The sequence below is a fragment of the Tetrao urogallus genome (assembly GCF_951394365.1).
Source record: "Tetrao urogallus genome assembly, chromosome: 2".
Classification (NCBI taxonomy): domain Eukaryota; kingdom Metazoa; phylum Chordata; class Aves; order Galliformes; family Phasianidae; genus Tetrao; species Tetrao urogallus.
Window position 1 is genome coordinate 33,665,313 of NC_136814.1, and position 24,088 is coordinate 33,689,400.

General features: G+C 38.1%; 1 protein-coding gene across 1 annotated transcript in view; it reads left to right on the top strand.

Moving 5' to 3' along the window:
* Positions 1-23,507, top strand: part of SMYD3 (SET and MYND domain containing 3) — a gene marked incomplete at both ends in the record, with an annotated part of 358,948 nt that extends 335,441 nt beyond the window's left edge. Inside the window, 2 exons of the mRNA XM_079550900.1 lie at positions 18,064-18,172; positions 23,406-23,507. Coding sequence (XP_079407026.1) covers positions 18,064-18,172; positions 23,406-23,507 — 211 coding nt within the window. The remainder of the gene's footprint in view (positions 1-18,063; positions 18,173-23,405) is intronic.
* Between the last annotated feature and the right edge of the window lie 581 nt (positions 23,508-24,088).

The window sequence follows — 24,088 nt, forward strand, 5'->3', positions numbered from 1 at the left end:
GTTAAAGCAACTAATGTTTCTGATTTCTCTTGTAACTGTTCTTCTGTTATCCATGTTTTAATCTCATATTTCTGTGCTGTATTGCCTATGCAAATTCATGTTATGCACAGAAAACCTGTGGGAATAAGGGAGCACAACAATAAGAAAAAGATGACTAATACTAACCTCCCTGTAACCTCTAGTTAGTCTTTAAAATGCCACAGAAACATTGAAGCTTTCCAGGTTCTCATTTTAAACAATAATATTCTGCTATTAAGAAATCCACATTTCATACCTCTCAAAAAAAGAAAGGAAAGCAAACAAGGAGGTTGGAACTTGATGATCCCTGAGGTCCCTTCCAACCCAAGCCATTCTGTTATTCTGTAAAAATAAAACTGAAGAAAAAGGAGATACATAGCAGTTTTGGTTATTTTTTTCATTTTGCCTTGTCTTTCATTGATGTATTTGTTTTCATTGAATAATTACAGCAGAAACTTGGGGACTTTAAACATACCTATATATGTAAGATGCAGCTCAAAGTTACTTGCCTCTGGTGAATGACCCTTGTCTACTGAATGATCAAGCTCAATAATGGTGTTTTAATAGGTGCTTTATACATAGGTAAGCATATGCCTTTTGCCTGGTTTTTATTATTAATCTTAATAACCACAGGACATTCAAGTGTTACATAGGATAATATAGCAAAAGCAATATGGAGAAAATACGGTCTTCTTTCAAGATCTTTCTTCTTTAATTTTCAAATGAAAATATTTAGTTCTGTCTCATTTACACTTTCAGTATAATATTGATTCCTGATGTGATATTAAAGTGGGAGCACTTTAATATTTCAGCTTTGACAGTTCTCTGTCTTCAGAGGCCAAATGTTTTCCTGTGGGAGGTATCTTTTCAGCAAAGGAGTGATGAAGATTTATCACAATGAGCACCACTGTTTCTTCATCTCCAAATAATTTATAATGGCTACTGTGTGACTATTTCACTGGTTAACTTCTGTTTTAAAAATGAGAAAACTCAATATATAAAATGATACATATTTTCTAAAGTATTTTCTAAAATATCTCCATCCCCAGAGTGCACTTTTTACATTTGTAAGCAATGTTCATTTGTAACAAATACATGTATCCTGTGGTCAAACTAATCTATTATGGTAAGAAGCACAAAGCTTCAAACATACACTTTCCTTCCATCCTCATTCCCTGAGAATGGATGGAGAAATTATTTCTCCCTATCACACACTTTCTATTCTTTCAAATTCCCCAAAGATGTGACATAGTGTGCATTGGATTAAATAATTCAACAATACTCTTATAGTTAAGAAGCTCTCCTGTGCTTGAGGTCAGCATGAACAAAAGACATTGGGGCCAAAATGAAGACCTGTTGTCTTGTCTCAATTTCTCCATTAAATCTAAAGTGAAACCCTTTTTAATGTATTTTTTTAATTAGTTGTGGGAAAATTTAAATGCTACAGAGACTTTGTCAACATATTGCCATCTTGCATGCTGTTCCATTGACACTCTATGTGATGTATTTTAAAAAAGCCAGGCTAGATTGCAATGTATTCAGCTTAAGGTTTTTCACTGGCTATAAATCTGTTTTAAAAAATCCTACTAAATGCTGATATGTTTTTATTACTAAGGGTTTCCTTATGTAAGGCGTATTCTGTGTTATTCCTGAATGATTACAACTTCTCTGTAGAAGGATATGTAGTATCTATCTACAGCAGTATACAAAATATTTTTCAAATGCTAAAACTCTGACCTTACAAAACAAAGAAGTAACCTTGAGTCAGCCAGACAAGGGCTTTTTATCAGTTTAATGTAGCAGAACTCAACCAAAAGGGCAAATTTTTGTTTTCGCTTGCCACTGATGTGAACACTGCAGCTGTGCTCATGTATCAGTATTCATTATTGCTAGTGTTCCTCTGTGTAATGACTGATCCAGAAGAATTTGAATCTTCATTTGATTTTTTATTTTTTATTTTTTTAATTTTGGTGGAATCAGACAGAAATAAAACTCTATCATTTCTTTCCACAATTTCCTGGAAGAAGGCAGAAGCTATTAAAAAATGAAGGCATACATATCTCATGCTATTCAGCTAACTGATAATTAAAGTGCAATTATATTTTTCATGGTGTAGATTGTGTCTCTGTTTCAAAGAAATTAGAAGCTGTAGCCCTCTGAGAATTGTCTGTAGGCATTTATTACTACAACATTTACTAAATGCAATCACTTACAAAGTTGGAACACCCAGCATAACTAAAGGAGGAATTTTGCGGCTAGTTGGCTTCTCTTTTTGGAGGTGTGATGTTCCTATATGAAGGCACTGTCCTCATGCTTCTGTGTCAAAGATCAGTAAATTACAAGCAAAATTAATCATTTTGTCTCCATTTCAAGTTGGAGAGTCAGTTTGTGGTGCAAATTACCCCCACAGTGAGAAGTCTGAGTCGACATGACAGATAACTCAGCTCTCAATCTCATCTTGAATTATTAATGCTATTCATTATTCTAAATATTCAGCAGAGTGAGTTAGATTTTCAGAATTTCCTTTTCAAGAAGTCTTTGATTCTGCTTTGACCTGTGAACCTGTGAATATTAAGCTACCCATTTGGATATCAAAAGTTTGATACCTGTTTGTGTGAATATCCTATTGGATAAATCGTACTGTCATGTGAAATTTTTCTGAAGTCATGTTCAAGTATAATAGCAGAACTGATTATTTTGTAACTGTGGAGAACCAACAGCAGGTAATTCTAGGAAGGGTTTAGACAGGAGGATAAGGCTCGCATAGGTAAACTAAAGAGTTATTTCAGTAATTCTTTGAAATGCTTTCTTGAATAGAGGTGGAGTTAGAGCTCGAATGTTTAGATGATGCAATGTAATGTATACTAGAATGGCATGAAATGACTGCAGAGCTCAGATTGGAAAATAGATGCCAGAAGACTGTCTCCCAAAAAACTCAAGAGGCAAGAGTGACTAGAGGATGCCTAAGTTGTAGGAGCTTGGAGGAGTTTCAGACTATGCTTTCTTCAGGCACTGCATAATATGTGAATTCTGAAGAGGGATTTAAATGAGGCGACAGTGATATTTTGGCAATTTGGCATTAGAGGAAAAAAAAGAGATACAAAGAAAAATGCACAGAAATAAAGTTTAAAATAAATGGAAAAGGTGTCTCAAAGGTGTCTCAGGTCTGTTACCATCGGATGATCAGGTAGGATCCAACAGGGAAAAGCCTAGTGGAATGCCAAGTGATTTCTGTAGCACTGTCAGTACAACTTCCATGCCTAAAGTATCTTTTTTTTTTTTTTCACTAGAAATTACAAGGAAAATTATTTCAGTAGATTTTGTTTGTTTGCAATTTCATATGAGTCCAAGAAATCGACAACTTGTCAAAATGCTTCATGTCTTGAATAGAAAGTTTGCTTTCTGTTCAGTTGTTGAACTTAGTAGAGATTTCGGATTTTAGAATTTTTCCTTTCATGAATCCTAAATAATTGTTCATCAGGGTTCAAACTTGAGCTCCTTAGATCCTTAGGTGCAATTTAATCATGCATTTAACGTCATATTTACAGGAATAAAATAGATGATTGAAACCTTGTATATATCAGGAGCTCAGTACATTGTTTGTCTTGCGCTTCATTTCCTTGCGTAAGTTGAGTAACACCAAAACCTGTTCCTTTAAGAGAAAAAGAGAGAAACAGTCTTTTTCTTCAGAGAGTACCATCCATCTTCCTGTTTAAAGCAACTTAAGTGAGAAAGTTTAGTACTGAAGCTGCAGTTGCTGGCACTTTCTTTGTGTTATAAGCATTTTGTTTTGCTATAAGAAAGGGAAAATGACAAATAGAATACTGGGGACAGTGTCTGAGAATTTAGATTTTGATTTGCTAACAACCTCCTTAATGTTCAGATTTCAGCTATTTTTACAGGTGTGAATATGGAGGATGAAATTCACATGCAGGCAGACAGCTTATGCACCACATAAATCCCATCTAAACCTTTAAAATGTCTTTTAAGAGAGCCTAATTGATGCATAGGACCTGTGCTGGCCCCATACATGGGACAATTTCTCTCAGATTTTAGGTTTGCAATAATTAACGAATGTACTTTTCTTTAAAAATCTTCTATTCTTTTTTGACATGATTCCATTTTTCCTAGTAAGCTGCTTTCAACACTTTCTTCACTTTAACATAAGCATTGAGGAATATTTGAGATCACGACGTATATATTAGATATGAGCAGAAATGAAACGTATATTGGAAAGGTCAGCATTTAATAAAAATTCAAATATAGTTGAATTTGATTAGACACCGTGTGATGTGTGCAGTGTGCACATGGGAATTGTGCAGAAAATCCACTAAATGAGGTGATGAGAAAGCATATTTTGTAAAGGACTAAATTCGTCATAGCCCTTAATGATTCTTAAGACCTCGGAGGAGTACAGAATTACTATAGCAACTGACTGTGTGCTTGCTGGTTAGCATTTGCTTGTACATTGAGCATAATCTCCACTTCTAATTAATAGTTCATAATTTACACTTATTGTAACATGAATTTTGAATCAAAAGGTAGCACAAGAGGAGCATTAACCCAATAACACAAAATATATTCTTGTATCTGGTTTGTGCCTTACTCCATTTTATGTAGCATCTGAAAGGCAAAGCTTTTTTTCTGATCCCACAAACCAATTTTCTAGCTACCTTCTATCCACTTAGAGAAAGAAATCATCAATTATTACTCTGAAGAGGGAGACAATATGTGATCTTTATCATTGGATTTTATCTTTACTTGCTTTTCTTGAGATGTGTGCTTTTTTTTTTTTTTTTTGTCCAGTACTTTCACCTCAGTGGTAAATAACCCAAATAGACTTCAAAGTACTTTAATTAAATCTTTTCAGATACTTATGTTTCTCTTGATTTAATGCAGCATGGCCCAATTCACTTTGGAAATGGTTCAAATTAGATGTGAAATAGCTTTATGTTTGTTTTCCCTGGGAGCATTTACACCATGGCAGAAAGACTCCACCTTAAATTCACACACTATGTAGTCATAATTTCAAATCAAGTCAACTCAGGGTACATTCAGATAGGCACTGTACGATGGCAAGTGTGGAACTGACTTTTGATCAAATACCCTAAAAAGTGTTTGTAAAATCCTCTTTCAGTCTATTCAGCCTATTAACTCATTTAGCTATTTGTTAGAGCTCATTGAGTTTTGAATAAAGTAGTAAATGTGATACAGTAGAACACATAAGGTGGGTAGTCATTAATAATGTTGTACTCATAAAATGGTTACTGGGCGACAAAGATACTGCGTAAAGTGCTCTACAAGTATGGAAGGTCTGCACTGCTGTCAGTTTGTTCACTGTTTTGATTTACAGAACATATTCTTCACATAGATGGGTATTCACTGCTTTTAAAAATAAAACTGTTACTTGTAGGGTCATGCTACAGATGTGCTGACAATGAAAGCATCTGATATTTTGATACCCTACTCTGTACATAGGGCTTGTGATGTGGATGGCAGGTCTGATGACTGTGGAGGTTGGTAATCTTGTCAGGAGCACTTTCCAGGTAAAGATGGAAGAATGATATTCAGAGAAAGAAGCCTTGGAGGTGGTCAAGCCATAGTGAAAGCTAAAGATTTGCTGGTGAAGGGTTTCGAGGAGGGCTGACTGAGGAAGAGGGTTGAAATAGAAAGACAAAACTGCTAGAAGAGGAGATAAAAGGAATGGATGAGATGAGTGTAAGTCCCCTGGAGTATAGACAAAACAAGACATTCCTGTACTCTTTAAGCCAATAATCTCTCCAGTTAGTGCTTCTCTGTTAAGAGGAGAAGCAGATAACCATTTTCATTGTGTTTTTTTCTTGTATAAATATTTGTCCACATGAAACTGGCTTAAAATGTTATGTCTTAAATGTTGTATAACATTGTATGACATACTGTATGAGATGACTTAATCTATGTTATATAATGTAGGAATCAAAAAACTGTAGTGTGTTTATATTTAATCCTTTTTCTCATATTTTAAAATGCCAAAGCAATCTGCATATCTGAATGCCTTCATTTTAAATCTACTTATGTCACGGGGGAAATACTTTTGCTATCCAGTAGTGTTCGTGCTATCAGTGTACTTCCTTGCACAGCAAAATTTCATTTTTGACTCATCTCTATTCATAAACAAGTGTCACAAAAAATTAGACTCCGCAGTTTTTTTAAGCATCTACTGTATAATGTCTCAAACTAGCAACAAAAGGAAAGATTCATATTTTGCATAACTTACTTGCATGGTTAGCATTATTTGTACTTTATAGCAACATATAAAGTCTTATTACATGGGTAAATTATCCAAGCCTTCTACTGAATTGTGATTTAGAAACTGTGTGTTTGGAAGTAGATATCATTCATACTGCTGTTCTGGACATGCACTGGTAAAGAGAACGGTAACATCTAGGAATGCATAGTTTTGGTGGGTTTTTTTTCATGGACTTATATTTTAACTTAAAATTTGATTTGTATGAAAATTACCATAGTAATCTAGGTGCTTTCTGAGGAGACTGGAAGTTAAATCTCAAAAATGTGACCTAATCATCAAAGCAGTGGTCATTCAGCTTTAGGACGGCCTCTTAAACATGACTGAAAAAGGTGGACTGGACATGTGGCAAAGCTGCCAAGAAAAATCAAACCAGGAGCACAACTATATATTCATCTTGCTGCATATCCATAGTAGAGCTGGGTGAAAGCAGATCTGATTATTCAAGACTAAGGACAGCAGCTGATGATAGCACCAGCTAAGTAAAGGCTAGAACTGAGACATATACCTTATCATATGAAGGTACAACTCATCAGCTGTTAATCTGATAAGGGGAAATGTAAAGAACTGCCCTAAATATCAAAAACAATGATAGAATAAATCATAGGTTTTATCCACAAAAACCTGCAGGAAGCCAGAAAATAATTAGCAGAAACCTTTGAAGTACTAGTCTTTCCTGTCAATCAAAGTTGCTTTCACAGAGTCTTGTTGAAACAGGGAGGGGATGGATCAAGAACATTGCTTGGTGTAACACCATGAGCAGAAAAAGAAATAACATATCTCAGAAGAAGAGCAATAAATCTGTATTCAAAAAGTATGTAGTGGCATTAATATATGGGTGCAAGGTGACCTCAGGAAAGATCTCCGTGTTTCTAGGAAATAAACTGTCATCTGACAGGAGAGCATCATTTCGCTAGGCAGGTCTTTTGCTGCACTCAGTTGAGATGCATCTGGTTCAGCACAAGATACAAACCACTACAGAAGTCTTGAGATTGGGTGCCATGAAAGCCAAGAGATATCTAAGTCACATTTCAGAGAAATCACAAATTGACAATGAAATGGTGAAATGCCATTGTGCTACAAGCTGAGCCTGTAACATTTTGGTTTTGCTTGAGGCAAGTAAATGCCATTTTTTTTTTGATGCCTGCTTCATCCCTCATGGATTCATAGTTAAAAGTGAAGACTAAGTATATGGTTTTCCTATATGTCACAAAAGAGTATTCACAGATTTTTTTCATGTCTGCCTCCTGTACCATTTTAGAAAGATGCCCTTTAGGCTACAGAAATTTATGGACATGTCATAGATCAATGGGTAGTTTCCTGAGGCTTATGCACTGTTGCATGTCTTAACATGCTATAGTTTTTATTGCATACAGAGAGTTTGAAACAGCTGTTTGCTCTTGCTTCAGAGGTACGTATTTTGCATGTAACCCAGCCAAGTGAGCAATCACCTTCTGTCACTTTGGTTATGTGTAGGTGGACAGGGCCTAGGAATGGAAGAAAAATTGTAAGAAAGAAAAAATGACAGAGGAGGTAAGAGGGGAAAAAGCAACCTGGTGGTATAAAGAATAGAGAAAGAAGGAAATGTAAGGAAGAGGGTAAATAGCCAAGGAAAGAATGATACAGCAAATACAGGAGGAAAACTGAGAAGAAAATGGGAGACAGTATTTGGGAAAAGAGGGAAAAGGTCATTCAGAAATTAGAAATGTTAGGCATGATTTGTGAGATAAACTGGAGGTCTTACCTAAGGAAAGACTGGGATGTGTAATGGCAATTGTAAATACTGTGTGTTAAAAGGTTTTTGCTGGCAAGGGAGTATGACCTGTGGCGCAGGTTGATGTAGTAGGCCATAACCTGTCTAATCTAGATAGGTTACCCTAGCAGCTTTGCTGCACTTGCACAACAGCTTGCTGGAGCATTTCCCTATGTGCTAGCTGTTAGTTCAGAGCTAGATCTATGAACCTTGTTTTGGAATGCAGAAATTGTCAGGGAACCATGGGCCAAGTATCACAGTCTTTAGCTCAGTGGGACACGACTGACATTTGATAGAAAGAATATACTCGATAAAGTCTACATCTGTTTCTTTTGCTCATTTCCTCTCCTATGCCATGTCAGTGTGTTAATTGCATCTACAGAATTGACGAAGAGAGAATGTGGTTGCTCAACATTTCGTAATTTTAGGCTGTTATAAGCATCTTATTCATGTGCCTGTATTGCAACTGAAGCTCTTTATTTGTGTCTGCTGCCCTCAGTGAATGGAATGCAAGGTTAATGTTTACCAGATTGTTCCAGATGATTCTTGTCAGAATTGGGCCTGTGAAAGTACCGTCATAGGGCCTGGGTTGATCCTGTCCCAGTCATATATCTTCTCATAATTTCCTGTGCAGATCAAAGCTTTTTTCTTTGATTATATTTGTTGTTTTTGTAAGTCTAATGGGCTCATGGCCATTTTCTTCCATGTCATGTTTGGTCACTGCAATTGTGGTCTGGCCCAAGGGGGCAGCTGGTGTTCTATGGCTCTCCTCTCACTGACTAGAGTTCCCATAATTTGAGAAAATGTTATTCTCTCAATAGACCCATTATGGATGTTTATGTAGGAGCCAGTAAGTGAGAGATAAAACAGTTAATTCTTTGGGAGCTGACTTTGGGCATATTGTACCCCATATTTGCAGCCTGCAAACTATTTGTTTCTGTTTAAAGTTGAGAGATTTACTCAGTGTGTACCCAAATGCATTGCACTTAAATGAATTGTTCATGCCTTGTCTTGCCTATTGAAGTAACTTTGTCATGTTAAGATGCAAACACTAATGCCCTAGTCTGCATGTACAATCTAGAGCCTTGTAGTGAGGAAATTCTTTGCAAAACTCTATTCTGTTGGAAAGTATATTTTATCCTCTTGTCTCACACATCTCTAAACAAGCTCTGGGTTACTAGGCTGCATAGCTGCAACTCAGTATAATGTTGCAAAACCTCAGAATCTCTTTGAACAACTATGATTATATATGATTACAGAGTGGTTGTCCCAGTGAGCATTGAAGAAAGAAAGCAACGTTTGAACAAAAAGTGAAACAAACATCTTTTAATCCAAAATACTACACATTTTGGGCAATGTTTTGGAAATTTGATTTTGATTCTGCGATGCTGACATTAATGTTGTTTTATAGCTCTTACATGCATGGTGTTCCATGTGCTAGCAAAAGCTGATGTCACCACATCAGTGAATGCACCAAGCATTAAAATCAGTGATATTATACCAATTTACATCAGTGGAAGGTTCCTTGAGATGTTCTGCTATCTGTAACATACAGGTTGGATTTAGTCATTGGAGACAGTAGCTCATAAAGTAAACCAGGTACTGACATGAGATACAATGTAAAGCATGAAAGCTTGAAAATTGCTTAAATTTCTGTGAACTGAAATATTTGTTTCATGGGTCCTTTTCTTCCTCAAGCAAACTTCTCTTAAATTTTCTTGCCCCCTGCCTGTTCTTCCAAGATACAAATGTACTCATTAATCAAGTTGTATAGCAAACATGACTTCACTTGAAAAATACTTGCTCAGTGAACATGCTGCTTTCTATTACAAATAGAGAGTTCAAGCATCCTTGGTCTAGCCTTGGAAGCTGGAGGCTTCCAAACTTGGAAGCTCCTGCCTTGGAAGGATTGCAACTTTTTCCACCTATGAAGAGGTGATGTGGCATTGTTTGAAAAAACCTGTTCTTTAAATTCAACTAGATTTCAGGCAGCCCTTTAGAGCCTTGGAGATTGTTGCTCATGATTGCTATTCATAAAGTTCATAGCCAGTCTCTCTTTTTTTTTTTTTTTAATTCCTGTAAAGAATGCTGTTTTCCCCCTCCATTTTCTTGCAGATTGTTTTATTTTCTAAGAAACTCTAGAGCAATTTACATGCTTTTTTGGGCAAGAAATTTTCTAGCCAGCTGAGTGACTAGACAGAGGTTAGTGTTCTCCAGTACAGACAGATGATCTCGTTTAGCTGTCACATTTTAACCGTGTAGCTTCCTGTTGAACTCTCAAAGCTCTTCACAAAAGTCATTGAATTTAACCCCCAATGAGTAGACTGTTTTCCCACCTTAAAGATGGAAAATTTGACATAAAAGAAGTAAAGCCAGATATATGAATACCTATCTGTTGAGCTCATTTGAAGTGACAGGATCAGAATTGCATGCAATACTCAAGATGTAGGGGTATGGTGTATTTTTACAACACTTTTATGTTTTCCTAAAAAATATCTTAATGTTCTGTTTGGCTTGAATTTTTTTGACCGCAACATTCACAGAACAAATGCTTTTGTAGAAGTATATATTTTAACTCCAAAATCTCTTCCTCAAGTAATAGACATTACTTCAGAACCACAATTGTGTATGTAAATGCTTACAAGAACACCTTTATGGGTAAAAATAATAATAATAATAAAAACAACAATAATTCTCTCATCTCCAGAATTGGAAAGTAACAGGAACTCAGTGAAAGGACTTGTAATTCTTTCCTGACCCACAGCTGTCATGAGAACAATGTCTCTCCGAACCCCAGCCATCCTGTCTGACATTAGTGTTTGTAATCCTTTATCTGGAGTTATTGCACCACACCTGATAGTTTCTCCACAGAATTATCTGGAGGTATGATAGAAAAAAAAAAAAAAAAAAAAGATAATTGTTGCTTAAACCACTGATCTAACTCACATTATCAGCCTTCTCTATTACAACACACATCTGAGGTGATCTGAGATACTGATGAGTGGAGAAAAGGCCTTTTGCACTGATGCTGGTGACACTGCCAGCTGCATCCTTTGGTGTGCAGTTTGCACCTGCACATGCTCATGCACACTCACATCACCTCTCTGAGGTTTACTAATTGTAGTTACAATTAGATGTGGGTTGCACTAATACTGGGGGGACTCCTTTCATAACAAGGGGACAGGGAACCAATTAGAGTTAAGTTTTCTGCAGTGAGCATAGGAATTATGGTAGTGCTTCTCATTCTTTCCCAGGTTGAGCTCTCATTCTGTGGCTGAAAAGGAAATGTCACACAGACGTGTAGATTCATGATCTTGCAGAACACTGGAGTTTAAACTTGCATTGCTTGTATCTGCATCCAGTCTTGCAGCTGTATTCTAGCCATATGAGATACCAAGGGTAGGCCACTTTTCTTAACATCAGTGACTTGCAGTAGATTAATTGCTCAGAGTAGAGTGTGAACACCAAGGTCTTTGTCACAGATTAATATTTCTCTAGTACACGTTTCCCTTCCATATTTTACATCTCTTCCCATGCATGTTCTTAGTAATTATTGTTCTCCCACTCTTCCTTTGCTGTCTTTCTTAGACTTCATGAGTTTTCTGGCTTTAAACATACTCTCTTTCACTTTCTAGTTGTTTTTTGAATAAGTTATTTGAACTAAACTGTTGACCCTGTCCTCTTCTTCCTCTGGCTATGCAAGGACTTAGGCAGTGTATTTCTCTCTGAAGTAACAGTACATCCTACTATCTTTAGATGGTGACCTCATGACAAAAATAGCAAGAGCTTCAAGATACTCTGGAGATCAGCCAGGACAAAGGGACAATTTTTGTAAAGTCCTTTCCTTCTTCCATTCCAAACTAAACACTATTTCTTAACCTAACATTTCCTAACATCAGAAGACAGAACACTTCACATGGACCACTCAGACAGCATCAGCATTTTAAATTGAGTAGTTTGATCCAGAGCCAAGAAGAAAATAGTGGTTTATACCACTCCATCATTTTATTAAAGTTATCATTCAACAAGCCAACATCTGGAACGAAATCCATTTTGATGTGGCATAGATTGTCACCATAAGGAATACAGCAGAATGATCAGCAGCCAGAGAGAAATGATTTCTTAGATGGATAGCTAACATTTCTTGTGAATTCAGTCAGGTAAGAAGTGTGATTGCTTATTTGATCACATCAGTTAAATTATTGAAACAAATACTAGTAGAAGACCATAAGACATAGATGTGATGAAAAAGATTTTGAACCATGATTTCACAGATCTAAATTCTGAATTGTTTTTAGAGGCAGTTATTTCACGGAGATAAAGGGACATGTCTGGAGTGAGGACAGAATAAAAAAAAAAATTAACAAGAAATTGGCTGTCTGTCACAAGAATTTCTAAACTAATACTACTGTTTCTACATTTTGTTTGTGAAATACAGCATGCCTTTTAAGCCTAAAAAACTGTATTTACTTTCATTTGGCTTGGCAGAAACAGAAAGACAGACAAGACAGCATGACTCTGAGAACCAGGCCCTGCATGAACTATGAAAAAGATCATATTGCCTGAACCTGCACACAGTTCTTGAGATCCAGGTTCAATTCTTGGCTTTCCCAGGGGTTTTTCTTTTGTAATGTTCAAGAAATCATTTCACTGACCCATGCCTCAGTTTCTCAATTGTGCAGTGCAAGTACAGTCATGCTATTCTTTTCAGTATGATGGCACACTTAAATGAGTTGTGGTCTTTGATGAAACTTTCAATATTTAAGATAACAGAGGATTTTGTTGATAAAGCAGTAATACAGATAGAGAGCACATGTAAATTAAAGTGTAAAAATCTACAGCCAAGATGTATTATAGTCAAGAGTATAGAGACTTCCAAAGGAGGTTTGAACAGAGGTGCAATGTCTACGTATCTCTACTGATAGCTGACCATGGCTGACTCAAAGAACAAGGCTGACTTTCTGTTGTTAGCTAGGGATGTGCACTAGCAGTTACCTCCAGGAAATCCTCCATGCTAGTGCTGAGGGATTGATCACACAAGTGACAGAGGTAATATCAGGGGGAAAAAAATAGAAAAAAAATAGAAAAATGAATGTCTGTTTAAACTGCTTTTATTCCAAGAAAAAAACATGTGATAACATGAGAACAGGGCCAGACTTCCATGGGGGAACTCTAAAGATTATACATCAGTTAATATAGGTATACTGCCCTGAGAAATTATACAATTACAATTTGACTTCTAATACTTCGCATGGAAAACAAAGTCATTTATTCCAGTGTCAAAAACATCTTCTCATTTCCTCCAGAAGTAACCCTATAGCCTTGTTTTATTTCAGACGAAACTCTTGTGCAGGGCCAGTGATTGTTATAATACTAAACTAATTATTTATAAAAAAGGATATTTTCTATAATATTTCACTGAAGCACTATTTCAGCTTCAGATTCCTGTTTTTGGTATAGGAATGGATAGGTGAAATTTAGAGATCAGAATGAGCAGCTGTAGCACAGTCCCTTTTTTTAAGTATTAAGATCTATGGGCTCCCAGATGAGCACAGGTAGTTTACCTGTTCTGTATTCCCGAGGAATATGATTTCTTTGACTGTTCATAAAGCAACTGGATCATTCTTGGAAATGTCGATAGATACCAAAGATTTTGTACTTTTTAGCATAATTAACAATTTGTCTTAAATTTGTCCTAAAAATCGTCCCAGTCACTGTGTGGAAAAATTATCATGTGAATTAAATGACCAGTGTCGCATCAATAAATAATGAAAAAAGCAAATAGCTGGACACCATAAAAATAATTATTAGACTGCAGTCATGTGAACAGCTTTAATGAATGTACTCAAATATTGATTCAATCTGAAATAAAGAATAAGTAAAAAAAAAAAAAAAAAAAAAAAAAGAGGAAGAAGAAGAAGAAAAGAGGGTCACACTTATCAGGTGATGTATTTGTGTGAACATTTCCATCCAGCATAGCTAGTGTATTTCTGTCTGGAGGCTGATGCTTTCCTCTTTACATTCGGCTCATACCTTTCCTGAAGCCCAGAAGCCTGTTCTTAATTCCTTCTCTGTTGCTGTGCCTCCTAAAACTGCTTTATGTCTTTTATGCTGTCATATTTACTTGCACTAAAAGGTACTACAAAGCAATTTGCAGTCATGTATGGCATCACTTTTCACGTATCACCATATTAAAGAGCCTTGTAACATTTCCATTTTAAACCCTCATTTCAGGTTTTACAAATCCTGCCTGCTTCTAATTACGTCAGGCTAAAGACAAAGGTGCAAATGTTAACCTTGCAGACAGATTTACAGAGACAGAGGAAAGGGTAGGAATTTATTTTAAAATATGAGGTATCAGAAATGACAGTGATTTTGCATATTCTTTTTTTTTTAATAGTAGGCTTTAGCTTCTGGGAGATCACAAAATTTCTGATTATTCATGCTCTAATGGGAGATAATTTGAGTAAAATTAGAGGAATCATAGTATTAAGAAGTAGAAGGAGTTGACTAAAATTTGTCAAGTTTGTTTCTGTTACTTTTTTTTTTTTTTTACATTGTTGTATGTAAAAGAATGCAGATGATTGCTTGAAGGGATTCAGAGCTGAAATAGAGATATAGAATGAAGAAAATTTTTCTTTATGAAGTGTATGAACAGTGACTGCTCTGGAGGTTAATCAAGGCAAATGTCAGGGCTGAACTGCAAATAGGTGCTATCAAATTTGTGGTGTATTAGAAACTACTATGGCTTTACAGAGTGTTGGCCTTATCTTTGTCTACTGAAAATTGATATCTTTCTATTAAGTGAATGAAATGCAGAAATTGATGGTTCCTGGAATAGTGAAACACTGAAGTAAGCTACCTGGAGACTAAGAAATAGTTTTCATTTGAGGTTTTGAATAGTCAGCTAGACTGTGCTTTCTTTGCCTGTGCAGTCTGTCTGGCGCAACCCAGAAAGAGAGTTGCTCTAGGGACTTTCTGAGAGAGTATAAACCATACAAACCCATGGGACTTGATGGCTGCCTCCAGCAAAAGCACTAAGAGAGCTGGCCACGTTACTGACTATTATATATGAAAGGCCATGAGGGTCAAGGAGTTGTCATCCAGGTTAGAATATTACAGTGCAGATGAGCAGACTGCTTGATAGGTAACAAAAGGGTTGGATGGTGGAAGTCAGAGGGTTATGGCCAGCATGTTGCTGACTGAATGCCAGCCAGTACCAGTTGGTGCTGCATGGGACTTGTTCAGGACTGGTCCTAACACCTCCACCAATAACCTGGAGGAGGCACTGGAAGTTGCTTTGCTGTTGTTTGCAGGTGACACCAAGCTGGCGACCAGCAGACAGGCAAGGGACAGACTGGCTTGGGTGCTGTTAGCCAGAGGCTGAAACAAAGTTGTACTGTCTTAGATTAAGTCTGGGTTTTAAAATTTAAAGATTTCTCCAAGCCTCCTCTAGTCCTCTTGTTTACAATGCAGCTTTACTTGATAGTTATTGCAGTCTGTTTAATCTTTCTTTGCAAGTGAATTGCTGTGCATTGACCAGTGCCAAGGGGCAGGAAACATCACACCACAGAACTGTCTTCCTTTATTTTGTCTTTCAATTTGATGCTGTTCCCTTCCCATCCCTCAAGCCTTGGTAAATCTCATAAAATCCTTTTCAGATTGAAATCCTACTCTTCCCAAGCTGCACCATGTTTTGCAGGATGTATTCCTCTATAGTTGTGTTATTTTCTTGCTGACAGTCTTTAGGTGTCTTTAGGTACCAGTTTCTCTGGCTGGTAAATGTCTTCCTTAGTATTAAACATATCCATTTGTTTTGTTCAGAGCAACATACAAGGGTAACAGATTTGCTCTCAAGTACCTGACACTGCTTCTTAACTCTTTTTGCCATGCCATCTTTACACAATATTGAATCCTGGGGATGCCTGGAAGAAGCGAATGACTTTCTGCCCACTTACATGTCTTCCAGAAGAGCCGCAAGCTGCCCAAATTTCTCTTATAAACTCACTTAATGTAGATGTTTTCATGAAAGGTGTTCCAGTAGTTTAACAGATTTATTCCAGAATATGATAATAAATAGTAGTTTCAAATGTCAGTTTTAAGACTTGCAAATGTAACTATATACATGCATAAGATCTGCACATAAATCAGTGCAGTAAAATAGCTTTGTAAATATTTATGAACTCAGAGCTCGTTGTTCCACACTTAGCCCTCCCATGTCCTCATCTTAAATTTTCACTTGCTTTAGTTTATGGTTGGTAATCTGGACAGAGTACCTGACATTGTTAAATAGCCTCCTGTTTTCTCTGGGCATTGCCCATACCACAGTGGTAAATCTTTACTGACTGCAAGTGAATGTGCGAGCTATAAAGAGAGACCCGTCTGCATGCAGGGATGGATTCTGCACTCTGGTGGATCCTTGTGAAGTTCAGCAAGCCACGTCTTGCCAGACTGAAGCGCAGCCTGGATTTGTCCATGTGATCTCATGAAGGACCAGACAGAAAAGAATCAGAGCAGGGTGCAGCAAAGTCTGCCAAGGACTGCAGAAAGTTATCCACGCAAAACTCTTTGCTGCTGCTTCTATGGCCATGATCGTTGCCCAAGGCTTCCCAATATTTCAGTAGCCCTGAACTAAAGGGGGAATTACCTTTTTACTCCATTCATAGCCACAGTCACAGGTGAGGGCAGAAATATGCACCCATATTGGTATCATTGTTTTGCAAGTTTTAGAAAGTTGCACACATCATCACTATTCCCATTTGTGACATGCTGTCTCTGCAATTCCCATTTACTCTTTGCTAATCCACATCAAAATCTCAGACTTAGTTGCATTTTTTTCTTTAGTAGCAGATAGCACCATGTTAATTGATACAGTAATCAGAAAAAAAAAGATCTAAAAATAACCCTTCTGATAAATTTCTAGTGCCTATTCATCTGAATCACTGAAATTCCTTAGTGACCAGTTAGGACTGAGACAAGTACTGCCATTTTTCTTTAGCCTACTGACTCTCCTTTTTGGGATGCAACCCCCAAGAGGGCTGAGAACACCGCTGTGCACTGCTTGTAGTTTTGCGGTCTGAACAGGGGGTGCACATGGGAATTTAGGATGAATTCTTCACATGAAGCTGGTTTCTGCTGCCTCTGGAGAGGCCTTCATAGATCAGGGTACAGAGATCCTACTGGGCGTGCTTCCCATGTGTTTCTGTGTCTTCACCAAAGTTGTGTGAAATCAGCAGAAAAAGGGATTTGGGGTGTGCAAGCATTTTCCATGATTCTTACTTATTCACATTTTAGACTTACGACATTTCATGAGTGTCTTGAGGGGAATTAATGATGACATTGCCCTCCATCTACGTCCTCAGGAAAAGAGAACACAGTTCTGCTTTCATCTCAACATATGTTGTTCTGAAAGTAACTCCAGTGAGGTTGATGGAAAACTTCTGCTTCTGTGAAATTGAGAAAAGGAGTTTTTCCTCATGCTAGCAAACACCTTGCCTATATTCACGAGCTGAGTCCAAAATATTTCCTTGTACATGCATTGCCAGTTCTTTCTGCAATAGGGAGCAAACCTTCAGAAATGATGACACACTTGGTGTCGTGTGCAGTCCTTTTCCTTCATCTTATAGGATCTAGGACAGGTTTTCCTACTGAAGCATCCTTGGAAAAATTATACCTCTTCAGGGATGTAGGATTGTGAACGACCTCTGTTTGCAACACTAAGTACAGTAAATGCTATTGTGCTATCCAACAGTAGCAAATGAAATAATCCCACTCCAGTCACTTTCTAACAGGATAATGTTAAAGGCATTCCTTTGAGATAGAGAGTAATAATTTTCTAATTCCCCTCAGTATTTCATGCTTCTTGGTAGAGCAGCTAATTTTCTCTGAGTACCTTATTAACATTCACAAGGACCTTGCAGTCCCACCCTAATAACTCTCCACAGAGGCAGTGACTGTGAAGGTGAGAGCCGACCCAGTGACGCATTTCCCTCCCTTTTCTCCGCAGGCTGTATTATCCTGATTTCCATCCACTGAGGGCTGTGCAACTGATGCGAGTGGGCAAACTGCAGTACAGTAAAGGCATGTTACCTCAGGCACTGGAGACCTTGAAACAGGTCAGTACTTTGGACTGCTTCTTCTTTCCCCACTCCTTTGCTAACCCCAAACCCACCGTGGATTCCCTTCCCTCCTGTCCTGATTGTAATTTGTGCCTTTGAATATTTCTCACCACTTTTTCTATCATTGGTGCTGCTTCCTCAAGCTGCAGCTGAATGCAGTGATGGGTCACTGTTGCAGTGTTTCAGGGACTGCTTTTCTTTGGTATCAGTCACTGCTAATTACAGTTTGATAGCTCAGAGGTGGCTGAGTGAAAAATGACTATTAGATCTGAGAGATAAAAATATCTCAGTGCCTTCTGCTCTCCTTACCATAGAGTAGAGAATCCGGGACCAATGAAAGTAAAGAGCAGGAGCAGAGCTGTGGTTTCCACCCTCTTTCTTCCCTATAGGTATCTGTGATTTTGGATAGAAGAACTTTGCCTTTTAGTGCTTGTATTTTATCGTGAGCAACACCATCAACAGGCATGCTTCTCGATCCCTTCAATTTCTGTATCATTCACATCTTCAGTCTGTTTTTGCAGTCGTTTTACAAGTTGCTTTTTGGTTTTAAGCTATCCCTGCTGGACCTAAACTGATTTTGTATTCATCTCCTCCTACCCTAGACTATTTGTCCTGCCATTATATTGCTGTTACTATCATCTTAAATACATTGAAGAATCCCCTTTCAGGAGTGATGTGTCGTCAGAACATGGGCTCATTCACTTCCCATCTCAAACCCTACATCACTGCTGGGGTATTTTTCTCCTCCTGGACAATATGCTGCTTCAAGAAGTGCCAGGCTCATTCATGTGTGTTACCAACTCCCTTTTGCTGAAGTTAGCCTGAAGGCAATACCAGTTCTATGAGGTTCTCCAGCTCATCTTCCTGCCCACCTCTGGTGCCTGATTGAGGCTCTCTAATGCTTTAGCTCAGTGCTGCAGACAGGAGCAGGCCCCAGGGCTGACAGTTGGATGAAGCTGGTGCCTTGCTTTAAGTTGATGTTTTGCTCTTGTCTGGATCTCCTTTAGATAACATTCATGACTTTATAGATAACTTCGTATTTTGTGCTTGCCTTTTTTAAGCCCCATATCTATTAGGTTTTAACATCTGATCATTTATACAAACTGGATAACTGATAATTTTCACTTATTTAAATAATAAATTTGATTTTTTTTTTACTAAATCCCAGTAACTTAAATCTTCACTTGATAGATATTTAGCTTAAATTGTGGCCAATTCTGATGATTAAGAAGCTGAAGTGACAGTAATCAATTATATTTCCCATTCATTATTCAGCAATAAGCTATATATCTGTCATGTGCCAGGTAATCTGCTGTGCTATTTCCCCTGTCATATTTATAATTTCCAAACATTCAGACCTTCCTTTTTAGCAAGCAGTGGGCTCCCAGACAGAGGAGAGATCTTCATAGAGATTTCTGCAATACATCAACAGATGTACTTCTAGTAGCTTTTCTAATATGATACAGCATTAAATGAAAATGGAATTAAGTCTCCTAGAGCCATCTCTGTCTACATCTACATCTTTGCTGCTGTCAATGAAGGCAGAAGTTGTGATAGCTTTTTGTATGTATCTACTAAGTTGCCCACTGCAATCCAGATTGTTACTGCATTATTCTTCAAGTGCAGAGCGATATTTAACACAGAAACCTTTTTTCAAGCTTTGATATCCTCTATCTAAAAAAAAGGAAAGGAACATGTTGTTTACTGTTCTTGCCATGGTTGGTGCATCTCTAATCTTGGTCTCCGAGCCAAAAGGATACAGTAAGGGCTTTGCAGCTGGGATGCAGAGCCACTTACAAACTAATTCTATTGCATCTCCATCTGCTGCCCTTTCCATCTCCCCCTTTCCACCCCTACATGTAAGTCAGGGAGAGCCTTACCTCCCACTCCCACAGCTGAGCAGAAGGGAAAGGTCCCTGTCACCCTGCATCCCTGTGCAACCTGTACACGTGGGTAACAGTGCTTCTTTGAGTGGGATCTGAAACTGATTCCCTTCATTGCTGTCTACACTGAAACAAATTAGAGCAAAATATAATTCCCAGTTTGTTGTGAGTAAAGGATGTGATTCCTAATACAACTCAGATAATGTCCTGGGGTTATATCGCAACACAGTTTGGTCTTTTGTGATTAGATGTGTCAACAGAGCATGCCACACGCTCAGAGCAGAAACTCGATTGCCTTCTCTGCTTCATTACTCTTCTTAATACACTCTGACATTGAATAGCACCCTGTTGGAGCCCTCGTCAGACTAATTTCAGTGTGGCATTAAGGAGAAGGATGTGGAAGTTGCAGAGGAATCGAGATCTGAGTGAAATTCACCTCACTCATATAAATCCTGTTTAATCAGGCACAGCCGCAGAGCTACTGTGGTTTGACAGCCCCTCTGCATCAGATGTGCAAATGCGCAGGACCCATGCACCTTCACACATGGCTGTACAGCCTAGCCTGTACTGCTCTTCTCTCTGCTGCCTGGAAGTGAAGCACTAGTACAGCCACTATAATTGCAGAGCCCTTTGGTTTTGTCCCAAAGTGTGCTCAGTAACACCAACGTTCGGTATGTGTCTTTGTATACCATAATAGAACTGCAAACTCCCTACTTTGATTGCCCATAACCTGAGTGCAGCTGGACTTTGTGGGGACAAGTAGGGTAGAGGGGAAGGCTTGGATCTGATTTCTGACCCCTGCCTCCTTGCAGCAAGTGTCTCTATCCTTCTGTGAGCTGATGGGCATGGCTTTTTTGCCTTGTGAAGGCCTGCAGGAGGTATGACATTGTTCCCTTTCTTGTAATTCCTGGCATGAGGGCAAGAAGCGTAGGAAGAGGAGGAAAATCACTCCCAGGTTTCACAGCAAGGAAATTTCCTTCTTCTAGATGTTTGCTTCAAATGCTGAAATGTTTACCAGCCCAGTACTGATTGGCTTTGTTGTAGCTCTGCCTGCATTCATAAGGGCCCCCCTCAACAGGGAGACGAGGAGAAACATTCCCTCTTACGTGTCAGCCTTCACTTTATGCCATCTCAGCTCATGGCCATTTGCTTTCTGCTTTCACTGTGATGGAGTGGAGCCATCCTGCATCTGCAGGGAGCTGTGACAATGGGCATCCCATCCCATCCCAATGCAAATCAGGAGCAAATGACTGTGCTGCATTTCATTTGCATTCATGGAGCAACAGTCGTACCACTACTCTAATGGGTTTTATATTCTTCAGGGAGACTGTATAGTTGATGATGCCGCGGCCTCTGTGGCTGCCTTGCAATCACTATAGTTTTTCATAATTAGAATTGTGGTGTGTGTGGTCTTCCTCTCAGATGCAAGAACAAGACTCTGCTCAGCCTTGGCTCTGCTGGTTAGCTGTAAGATTTAGAAGAGTAAAGGGGTGTCAGAGAGTTGGCTTATTTCTCCATACTTTTTATACACTCTCAGTAACAAAATCTTTGTTTTGGAGATGAAATTATTCTAAATTTTGTGCTGATTTTTTCAAAAAAATAGCTACATAACTTCATGCCAGTGTACCTTCGGGATTACAGAAGTCATTGTTATTCTGACTTCAGTACAGCCTGGTTCTTACTTGTAGTTCAGTGTATAAGATAGAATATTGTATGAGTATGATTTTCTCTCTGAAGGAGACAGAACAACAAAGATTGGGTACATTTATCTGCCATACTGAAGAAAGAAAGGAAATGGAAACAAACAGTTGCGGATGAGAGAGAAGTCAGCCATGGCAGTGTTATCTCAAGGTTAGGCAGAAGTTAGGGAATTTTGCCTTACAATAGAGACGTATCATCATGGACATCTCCAGCTGTGCATCAGGCTGCTCAGGACCATAACTACTTGCCAGGCTTTTGTCTTGTAAGTGGGATGAAGATCAAGGTCAGCTGCCCTGGGACCTGGCATGCCTGTCCTGGTATCCAGACATGTCCAAATGCACAGCTTGTTAACACAGGCCATTCACAATAGGTCCATCAACTTTCTTGACCAGGCCATCCAAATACCAAATGTGTCTGGACCTGTGGCCAATACACCTTGCCATTTTATGCTGGAGTTCTCCAGTCCATACTTTGCCTGAGTGTGGCTACATTGTGCTGCATAGCAGCATGCACAGGCTCCAACCTTCAGCTATTCTGCTCTGCACCATCCTACATTCCTACACCATACCAGCATTCATCTTTCTCTATGCAAACTGTCTCTACCAGGTAAGGACTGGCTCCTACTGCTTTTTATGCTACTTCTTCCATTATTTATATTTATAAAGTTCTTGTGCAGCCTAATACCTTATGCTCAACTATAATATATATAAGGGCCTACTGTTTACAGCATTTTCTTAACATGTTAAATTAGGGAAAACAAACACTAAAAACATTTCAGCAAATCTTCAGGGAATATAATTATGTCTTGAAAATGTTTTGCAAAACATGAAGGGTTTTTTATTTCTCCTAAAACAAAAATTTGCAAAAATTGAGGATTTCAGATTTTGTTTCACATTTCTCAGGCATTTCTAAAGAAAGTGAATGTGGAGAATTTCTTTTGTTCTATTTAACAGTGTTTTACCATGTAGTAGTAAGGCATTGTGCTGCTCAGAAGTTAACTCTGTAGAGCTCTTTGCACATTGATTTGTTTTGACTGCTATTTCAACTAGTTCTTTCAACATTTTGCCACCTACCTCTTCTTCTAAAAAAGTGGCTAAATGGAAACAAAAATAAGTGATGACAGAATTTCCATGTGCTTGCCCATCTCTAGAAGTTTGAATTTCATTCGTTCCTCCAAAGACTCTTTTTGTTTGAAGCTGTGCATCATTTTTTCATTTATAGTCTGAGCACTTAATTCTAGTTGTTAAGCACTAATTCATTTCCACTTATAGGTCTTTGCGGCTACTAAATATCACATAAATATCACAGTCTTTTTTGAAATAATGTATCAAAACTTTGGGAGCCATAGGTGATCAATCTTAAAATTCCCTTCATGCCTCAGTGCAAAAGCACCTTCTTCTGCTATGCTGTACATCCTTCTGTGCAATACATTAGCGAAGATTTAACATCTAAGAATAATGTGTCAGTACTTCCTTCTCTGTCAGAGACAAATTGCTATGGGTTTTGAGATACTTAAGATACTCTGCCATGCACTAAAGCCCGCACCTTGAGAGCTGGCACTTACATCCATGCCCCACTGCAGTTACCAACCCCTGAACGTGGTCTGCACAATGTCTAACTTGTCCCCTTCTTGTTTTCTTCTCCAGGCCTATGATATTATGAAGGTGACCCATGGGACAGATCACAGCCTGATGCAAGCCTTGATGGACTTAAAGGAACAGTGTGAGGCCATCATGAAAGTACACTGAATAAAACCCCAATCTGGAAAATGAGACATTCAAGGAGAAAGGATACGGAAATCTTTTTGTTATTAGGAAGCTTCCTAATGTGTTCCTAAGTGGTTTTGGTATATTTTCATCAGGTCCTACTTTCTTTATGAAAATGTTTATTGTTTATTAGTTTTTCTCTATTATCTTCTGGATTGAGTTAAGGTTTGGAGGAATATGTGATGTTTTCAGAAAGTTTTTAACATTAACATGACTACAAGTCAAAATGGTAGTGAGTAAGTCTTAATATTTGCTCTTAGACATGCTGATAAAACTACAAACTTAAACATAAAGCAAGGATAAATTTAATTTGTTTTTATTTAATAACCAGAACCTCAAATCCAAGTAGCAGTGAATGTAGGAAGAATTGAGAATCAAATTGGAATCCCAGTGATACACACCACAACTTCCTGCTGAGCTTCTCCCACGTGCTTTCTAGGTATTGATATCTGTATCTTTTCTGTTATCTCTGAATGATCACAATGTCTAACGGTACAACTTATGCTTGTTGACTAGAACACAGCTATACATTTTTTTGTATCAGACACCTTATTTAGATGGTA